This window comes from Corvus hawaiiensis, chromosome 3 (assembly GCF_020740725.1).
Source record: "Corvus hawaiiensis isolate bCorHaw1 chromosome 3, bCorHaw1.pri.cur, whole genome shotgun sequence".
NCBI lineage: Eukaryota > Metazoa > Chordata > Aves > Passeriformes > Corvidae > Corvus > Corvus hawaiiensis.
Genome location: NC_063215.1, coordinates 69,593,395 through 69,602,615, shown reverse-complemented (window position 1 = coordinate 69,602,615; position 9,221 = coordinate 69,593,395). Strand labels below are relative to the sequence as shown.

The window sequence follows — 9,221 nt, the reverse complement described above, 5'->3', positions numbered from 1 at the left end:
TAGCATTAATCTCACAAAAACTGAGGGTTTGTTAACAGATTTCTGGAAGGGTAGGCCCTACATCAATATGAGAAGATACACACACACAGCCCTGAAAAATTCAGTTTGTAGTTTGACTGTCTTTTTGAAATTCAATTTGACTGTAACATCCTCCAAAGAATTTCCCAGCAATAACCCTCTGAGCTTCACAGTCCTTGGATAGACAGGTGATGCTGCTCTCTTGCTCTTCTGTTTGCTAACGTAGTGAAGGCAGCCTTGATTTAGTGCTTTCTTACTTCAGTAAGATCGTAAAACACAGTCCAACCAAAAGTGTGTGGATCTCATTTATATGTAACCAAAACACATCCAAAAATCCCACAAAACACAAAAATTCCTATGCTGAGAATTAGCAGAAAGTTCCACCTCATTTTAAAATGAGATGTTTAAAATGGAATAACCCCTCTTTTGGCTTTTCAGTGTTACCTGAGTGCCTCTTGGCATACGTATGGCAAATTTTTATGGCAGTTACACAGGTGTAACTTAATAGTCAAACAAGACTTTTTTTTTAATTCATCTTTTCCCCCATATAAATAAAAGTTGAGATTTGGATTTTTCCTTCTGACAAACAATCTTAAGTAAAATTAATTTGAAGGGGAAAAAATAGAGCGGTTTGAATCAGGAAGCAAGATACTTGGAAAAACCATATTTTGAAAAAAACTTTCCAGAAACTTAAACATAAAATCGTTTATATCTGCTAGAGTGCTTGACCTTTCCTTCTTCCCTCCACCTCCTGTGGATAAGTGCTTCCTGCCATGAATTGTAACATGGTAGCTTTAGCTCTGAGGCCTTTTCAGCTCCAGATACTAATTTCAGTGCCTGCCCCGGCTTCTACTGGAATTGCTTCATTTATTTTATAGGGTTTCACCTAAATTTTCCACTAGTAAAACTGCAGCCTCTCACAGATCCTGCAATTGCATAGTTTATTTTCAGAAAGAGAAGGTAGGCTGGGGGTTTATTTTGGGAGCTGGGTTCAAGCCCCTTAGCCACACACCTCTGCTGTCACTCTGGGCTTCACCTACAAAGGCTGTAGCTTCTGGCAGCAGATAATTCATGTTCTGTGCTGGGTCCAGGGAGACAGGAGCTACTGGGAGTGCACAGTGTGGAGTTTGTGGCTTAGCCTCTTCAGGGAGAAGGAATCATAGCAGGGTCTTCCCAGTTCTTTATCCTTTGAGTTATAAGGATAAAGTGGGCTCTTGTGAAGCTCATGACAGTAATCTTGCTCAACACTTGCCTAATGGGCCAGCTGCCTTGGATGTCAGAAACAAAGGAAACCTTCCTTTAAGGAAGGTTATTTATTTAAGAAGTCCTGACATGGACTAGCCTGCAGACCCATATAATCTTCAAGGTCTACCTACACCAGGAGCAGTTACACTCCTCAGTTTCTTGTGACAACCCTCCTCTGCACCAACACCTTCCTGAAAGTTGTCACCTCTCACCAGCCTGCACTGTGTGAAGCATCCTGCTTCTGTGCTAAAATCATCTGGATGAGCTGGGGCTTGAAATTAAGGTGCTACATTAACCTACCTTGTACCTGTAGCAAAAATGGTTCACACTGGTGAGCAAGCTAACCCACACAGCTGTTCTTCAGATGATTCAAGAAATTTTGTCTCAATGAAATTCACTGGAAGGGGGGAGTTACCCGAATAGCAGTAATGGCTGCAGCCATCTCATTTAAACTGCTGCTCCAGACCTGACAGAGGCTTAGAAGGGTGAGTGACTGAGGCACAGCCAAATTTTGTGGGTTCAACATAGGCTGAATTACAATAGCAGAACAACTATGAATTCTCATACAAGTTTGTTATCTGGCAGCTGAGGGCAAATTATCTATAATTTTCAACAATCTTGAAACCTGTGCCCAGGTTCTGCAAACACAGAAGGCCTGGTCCCTTTCCAAAAAAAGAATGGGAACAAAGTCAGTGTGCATGAGGATGGCTGGGAAGAACTGAGAGTTAAACCAAATCCAGCTGCCTTCTAGGAAAATGCAGTTTCTCCTGAGGCCTCTCTTGACAGTTTTGACAGGTTTATAGCAGAGCCAATATAATTTCAAATTGCAAAATTATCTTCATTACCCCTGCAATGCTTGGGTTACCCTGACAGTCTAGACAGCACAGATGTGTCTGCATTAAGCTGGTGATTCTGCCCTCACCTGCAGCACACCAGCTGTTTTTTCTATCGATGGCTCTTTTATTTTGTAGGTGACTAATGCATCAAGCTGCTGGAAAATGAGTTAATCTTCCTCAACCAGTCAGCATTCAAATATGCAGCTCTCTATCTGATTTTTAATTTTTGCGCACAGATGCAGCATTTTTGGGGAGAAGGGTCAGACAGAGACCGTACTCCTATCCATCACTTGACATGAATTTTTTAAGTTCTCAGAGTAAGGGCCAAGTTGCCTTGTGAAGTAGTGCCAGCACCAAGAATAGAATTTCTTTATTTGCCATGTCTGCCTTTCAGCACCATTCTGTGGGTTTTTTTCCATTGACAGGGTTCACGTTTTGCTCAGGAAAAGGCTATATCCACCCTCCATCTGTGAGCATGTGTTTCTTTCTCATAAGTTCTCTTTGTAAACTAATGGGTGTAATAGTTGCCTTAGTGAGATCACACTGAGGCTCAGGCTTTCCAGGCAGCCACAGGCAGGCTCATGAAGAGTACGTGGTTGCAGCTGCTTTGGATGGAAGCACTGATATGCATGCTTAGCCCCCTGGCTCACTCCTTCCCCTCTCCTCACCCGCTGCTTAGCTCACCTAAAGATTTCCCTGGAAATCCATTTGTCAGGCTGTAAAGTCTTGGCTCTGTTTTTGAGAATGAGAAATAAATTTTAGGTCTACCAGGGATGTCTTGATCAACAGCATCAAGGGCCATGCAATCAATAGCATTTCTGACATAAAACAGGCTTGGGCTGAAGGTCTGATTAAGATCCATCCAGACCACGCTGTTATACACAGAAAGAAAGTAAAGCCAGGGTCTTGAAATATTTGCAAAAATAAGCACCATCAGCCAAGCCCGCCCTGCAACAAATCATAAGCAGCCTCATAAAGGCCCTTTACAGTCTCTGGTGGATATGATGTAAGTGCTGAGTGGCCCAAACAGCCCCTCCTCAGTCCCTGCCTGCCTGCTCCAGAAGCTCCATGTGTACTCAGGCAGGCACACTCCCTCCCTCCTGAGGGTCTGCCACTGCAGGGGAAAGGACAGTGCTGCTTTTTGAACTCTGGCATTGACACTTGCTCTGTGTTCTTCAAAACCCACCTGGACTGCACTGCTGCAGTTGTGTGCCATAGGGACATTACAGTCACAAGAGAGGCACCACATGAAATACAGGAGGCAGGGAGTGATAATGACTTTCTGGGAAGAAGCTTTAAGGGCATTACTAATTTCATTAAAGTTATATTCATGTCCCTCTAAACTACGGTCAGACCGTTATTTGTTATAGGACCTAACTGCCCTTGCATGTTGTGGACTGTATAGGAACAAGTTGTAGCTAACTGAAACTCCTAAGAAGCAATCTAAAATCATCAGGGGAGAAAAGTGGATAGAGCTAACATTACAAAGCAACAAAGCACCTTAAGAAAGCTTAAGAAACTAAGCACATATTTGTAGGCAGAACCCTTGTTTTGGTTCTTTTTTTTTATTATTCCTCTCTTATGGGTTGATTCAAAACTTTTTTAAAAAAGGGCTATTTTAGGATTCAGGAGATTTGTCTCAAAATCTTTCTAAAACAGTGGTTCTTGAGGGAAGTATGTATGCCATTACAAGTTTTGTATATAGGTTACACTGTAACATATATGAAATTGCATTTCTCAATCACCCTCAGGGATCCCTTGGAGGTTTTCCATAGAAACCCTCCCGCTCTCCCCCCCTCCACTTCATAGTGCATGTTAGAACACTGGTTTTCAAAAAATGTTTCTGTCCTGCTTAGGTCTTTTTGTTTTCTCCCTATAATTTCTCTACAGGCTTCTGGAAAGGAGAATATAGGAGGGCAATTTGATGCTGAAGGTTATATTCTGTCCTATTATCTCATTTACTGTATCTTACCTAAACAAAGCAACTAATTTGCAGCAGAGGATACTATCTGTTACTTAGTGGGTTTAAAATATTAAAACATTTTTATCCTGAAACTACCACCATCTGGAAATAGTTAGCATGGGAAAACAATAAAAAGCCCATCTTAGTTCACGAGAGTTGTTGCCTTGAACAAGAAGATTAGTATTCCCATTTATTTATTTATTCTACCAAAACATAATGTTAAGTCATTTTTAAATCCAAACTGTTTGGAAAGCTCCTGCTGTTGCTTATGTGTGCTAAAGCCCAAGCTGAGGTTATCATGTTTGCCTTGCAGCAACAAATGTCAATTTGCACTCCATAAAGCATTGTGCACAGGTTGTAGCTGTGATTGTAGATGGCTGTAGGACATACTTCCCTCAAGGATCACTGTTCCAGAAAGGGCCTCATACCACTCTAATATTCAGTATCCTTCAGGTTGATTTGGTTTATATTTGACAATGAGGTGCAGTGCTTGGTCCCACACAGGGGTGAGAGCTATGGGACCCAACCTAACCAAGTTACTTTAGCAGACCATGTACATACATGAGTGCTTTGAAGCCAGAGCGCTTAGCATCTTCTGGGATTTAGCTGGTAGTCCACGGAAGAAACAGAAGCATCCTCAGAATGTTTTCTGTTCTCTGGTGGATATCTTTGATATTAATGAACACCAGTCCATATCATGAAAATACTTTTAAAAACAAATGGCATCTCTGCCTTCTCTTTTTACATTAGTGGCACATTGGAAAGAAGTATAAAGTCTGCTTACCACAGTATTGTGTCCTTCACTGAAAAAAAAAAAAAAGTACCTGCTTCTAATCAATAAGTATTTGCTCAAGCAAATATTAGCTCTTCAAACAGCAGCTGCATTGGAAGTAGCTGCAGTTATCTCAGTTGCATGTGTCACTCAGAGCAAAGTTTTTCTGTTTGCTTCTTTTCTAATCCTTGTTCTTTGCACTTCAAGAGAGAATAGGTTAAATTCAAACCTTCTAATCAAACCAAAGCAATTCCACAAGCAGGACAACAGAATTATTTGAGCATGTAACTGCTAGTTTATTATTTTAAGACTTTGTGAAAACTGTCTTTGATAGTTAATATCATATCTTCTTCAACATCTGGTAGAAGGGCAAGTCTATTACTATTACCCAATGATGCTTTCTCAGTTCACAGGACTTCTTTCTAGGTTCATCAGGCCAGTTTAAACAAGTTTATAATGATGCTCTTTACCTGCAACTGACCTTCTCCTTGTGCAACTTTTTTGGCTGGATCTGTGACTCAGCCTGTAGACACCATAGCCTAATGTTAATAAATGCTGGAGGGATCAACACTTACACCTCAACCACTACATTACAAACCAAAGTAAGTTGGCTGTCAGACAAAATTGTTCCAGCCAAGAAACTGTAGTGCTTCTCTCTTCATGTACTAAGTATCACACAAGACAAGACGACAGAGGAGCCATTGAAGCAAAATATTTGCCCAGTCCTAGACTGGCAAGAGAGCTTGAACACAGAAAGTCTCCTCTTGCTCCTCCCATCCCAAGGTTCCCACAGCTGTTCAACATTTCTGTGTGGTGCTCCTGCCAAGCAGGTGTCTCTGCTTCCCTGAGGGCTGTTAACAAATGACTATTCGAGTTCAATTTGTGCAATGGAAACTGTTTCCATTACAAGCATAAGTGAAATATATCCAAGCAACTGATTCTGGGATCCCAAAGCCCACATGTTTTCATAACCTATACCAACATAGCCTTATCCTTTCCACAGGTCAGTTCAATGATTTCTTTGTTCCTCAGCTCATGAAGCACAGGTTGGCAAACATCACCTTCACTAAGGCAGGTACTCCTCTAAATCCCCTGGTTTAGAGGCTCAAACTCAGGTCTGCTCAGAGCTTCATGTTCAAGAGATTATTAAAGCAAGAGAACCACTGCAAAAGGCTTACACACACATTCCTTCCTTATGCATAACTTAAATACTGTCAACACTTCTTTCTTTGCAGTCTAGTAATTCCTACATTAATCATTCTGCAGTTTAGTACTGAACAGAAGAATTGCATCATATTGTAACGATTTGACCAATCCTAAATTACGGCTGCCAGAGTTGATTAATAAGCTGGAAACTGTGACAGATTTTTAAATTACCTGGTGTTTTTAGTTGATCGCGCATGATCAGAGCATTTCCAACTTTCCAATACATTCCTCACATACAGGGAAGACAGCTTGAGCTGTACTTTGGACTACAGCTCATGTCAAGTGTAGGAACCAAGCCTGTATATTAAAGTGAATTAACATTTTATTACATGGTATTTTTGATATTTTCAACATTTTCCAGAAACACTGGAAAATCTTAATCAGAGGGTACATGACTTGGCTCTATCATTGAGAGAAGGCTCACTGAAGTCCTTCAGGGTACCTGACAGGCAGGTGCCTGTAGGGGATGGATATGATAGTATCTAGGGTAACCATGCAAACAAAATTCAGCAACAAGAAAATAGCTCTTGAAACTTGAGTAGTCTTCAAGTTCTGCTATCTGCATTTCAGTTATCCTGACTAGCAATCAGTTTGCTTATTTGAACAAATAGTTGTCTATACCACAGACAGTGTTTTCTGTAATAGCTGACAGTTTATTCAGGTGTTAAACTTAACACTGCTCTGGCACTACTACTTAATCTCACAGCCCAGATACCTACCTTTCATAGGTATGGTTTTGCTCATGGGTGACACAACTTAAGCTTTGATATTCCATTCAAAAATTCAGAGTAGCTGTGCAAGTTCCAGTGTTTCCCCAGATTAAAACTAACATTCAACTCAATACTTAAAAGGTTCTTTATTTTACTCTTAGACTTAGGCTTTCAGGACACCTTAAAAATCAGTTACACAACAAAGACTGATATTGGAAAAAAGTGGAGGTGCAGTTCAAAAGAAAAAAAAACCAAACCCATAGTGTCTTCAAATATAAAAATATATATCCAAATTATTATCTAGGGAAAGTGTACCACCATTCTGCCTTAAGCTGGTCCTGCCAGCTTTTGGGTCATAACTCCCCACTACAGAGCTCAAGAGCTCACACTGGAAGGAGCATCACCGAGGTTCATGTCACAGGCATGATTCAGAGCAAACTGCTTTGCTGCAGCATATGAACCCAATCTTAAGTTTCCTGAAAGCATTCCATATTTTTCCCTTGGGCAGTGGGTAATAAGCATCCAAACATCTCCTGGGAAGCATAGGTCATATACACAAAGCCATCTTCATCTTTGTAGTCCCTGTACACTTCTGCCATTGTCAAGGACATACTGGCTAGGCTTTTGTTGTTCACCAGCAGGTAGAAAGCTTGTGTAGCTGTTAGAGCCATCCTGCTCCTAATTGAAAAAGAGACAAAAAGAGAATTAAGCATTAGCAAGTTGAATATGGTTTCAGCTTCAGTCTATGACATACGTTAAGTAGAGCAGTCACATTAACTAGGTACAAGGAATTCTGTGTAAAGTCATTATGTGGTTTAACATCTCCATCAGCAGGAAGTTAACTGTATTTCTGGAAGCTCAAAGGCCTGTGCTCTGAGGAAAGGCTTACATGGTTACACCAAAGGTGCTACTGAGAATGGACTTGGAGTTCCCAGTTACCAGGGAAAAGTGTGAATAGAAACCAAAAGCTTCTGCAGTGCAGATTTTCTAAGGGATTCAGCTCCAGACTGTTACACTTACTAAAGTCTACCTTCAAAAAAAAAAAAAAAGTCCTTTTCAGAGACATTACATTACAAGGATTAGGATCTAAGTTGTCCAAGAGCCAAAAGCATCTTTTACAGAAGTTATGATCTAGAAAGATCTTTTTCTATGCTTTAGTAAGTGTGCTGAAAAATGTAGCTTTCATATGTTGTCAGAAAATTCCACTAAATATTTTGGGAGACTTTTTTGCTGTAATGTTTCATAAAGGACAGTTTAGAAGCACATTTCGTTTCACTCAGTCAAGAGCTGCTTTGATCTTGAACAAATTCAGCTAGATGCAGCAAGAGAGCAAGGCAGTGACAGTCATAAGCCGAACAAGATCACAGAGCCCCAATACCCAGTCCATCAGGCAGGAAGAAAGCAGAACAAGAATCTTGTATAGACTTTTTTCACTACAATTAGGGAGAAGGGAGAGGACTATGAATCGAAAAAAGACCACATTTTTGCCCCAAATGCATCTGTGAAAACACCTGTTGATTTTCTTCAAACACTTGGAAGAGAGGGAAGCCATTACATTACTAACACCTTTACCTCCTCCTCACCAAAGGAAGCATGATGTCCCCAGGAGCACACTAGGAAATACCTTCTTGGGGAACAGCAGCCAAGACCAGCTGCAGCTCCAACCCACCACCTACCTGATGATGGTTATGAACTGTGCCATGGTCAGCTCCTCGGGAACCAGAAACTTGGTTTTGTCCAAGAGAGGAAGGTATTTCTCTTTATGGTATCTCTCAACAATTACCTGTTTTAATTAGAGTCACACTTAGCAAACCTAGAATACCTATGTCCCTTCCCCTCCCCTCACGCTTCTTTTCTTAAATAGCGGCAACAACCTCCGATAACAGAGATTTACCGGGATTTTTGTCGGGAACTTCGCTCGGATCCCTGCTACTTCTTCCCGCCGGGTGGCTGCGGGGCAGAGGAGAGAAGAGAAGCGTTACGTGTGCGCGCAGCCCCTCCGCGCCCCCGGGCAGCCCCTCCGCGGCCCCGGCGCCCCTACCGAGACTCTTCCTGAGCTTGAAGGGCCGGTCCGGCTGCGGCCCGGGCGCCGCCCGCATCCTCCCGTCTCGGCACCGCCGCTGCGCCCGCCGCGCCCGCGCCCGCGCCCGCACGGACCGGGACCGGGACCGGGACGGGGACCGGGACCGGGACGGGGAGCGCCCCGCCCCGCCCCGCCCGGCAGCCAACGGGAGACGCTGCGCTTCTGAGCCCGCCTCTCCCGGCTGTCCCTCAGCTCCCGTCTGTACGCTGCCGTCCGTGACGTGAATTATCCGCTCTGCGAGGTATTCTGCGTACGAGACAGTGCGATGCTTTGTGAGAGGTCTTTGACTACCCTGCCCAGTGGTTGACGGGTGCAGCTCAAGGCTGGACTGCCCCCAGCTGCCTTCCCTTTCCACATGGCCAGCCTTCTTCCTGCCAACAAATAGCTT

At 42.7% G+C, this 9,221-nt stretch overlaps 1 protein-coding gene across 1 annotated transcript; it reads right to left on the bottom strand.

The window, feature by feature from the left end:
* Positions 1-6,881: 6,881 nt before the first annotated feature.
* MAP1LC3C (microtubule associated protein 1 light chain 3 gamma) lies at positions 6,882-8,889 on the bottom strand. Its single transcript, XM_048299501.1, has 4 exons — positions 8,792-8,889; positions 8,645-8,700; positions 8,427-8,533; positions 6,882-7,428 (listed from the first exon to the last, which is right to left on the bottom strand). Exons 1-4 carry the CDS (start codon positions 8,847-8,849, stop codon positions 7,218-7,220), a joined length of 432 nt encoding a protein of 143 aa, XP_048155458.1. The 5' UTR covers positions 8,850-8,889; the 3' UTR covers positions 6,882-7,217.
* Between the last annotated feature and the right edge of the window lie 332 nt (positions 8,890-9,221).

Coding starts and splice junctions, on each gene's coding strand:
- MAP1LC3C (XM_048299501.1), bottom strand. CDS start 8,849: ATGCGGGCGGCGCCCGGGCCGCAGCCGGACCGGCCCTTCAAGCTCAGG. Junction 8,534..8,644: donor AGTTCCCGACAAAAATCCCG/GTAAATCTCTGT, acceptor TAATTAAAACAG/GTAATTGTTGAGAGATACCA. Junction 7,429..8,426: donor CAGTTCATAACCATCATCAG/GTAGGTGGTGGG, acceptor TTTTTCAATTAG/GAGCAGGATGGCTCTAACAG.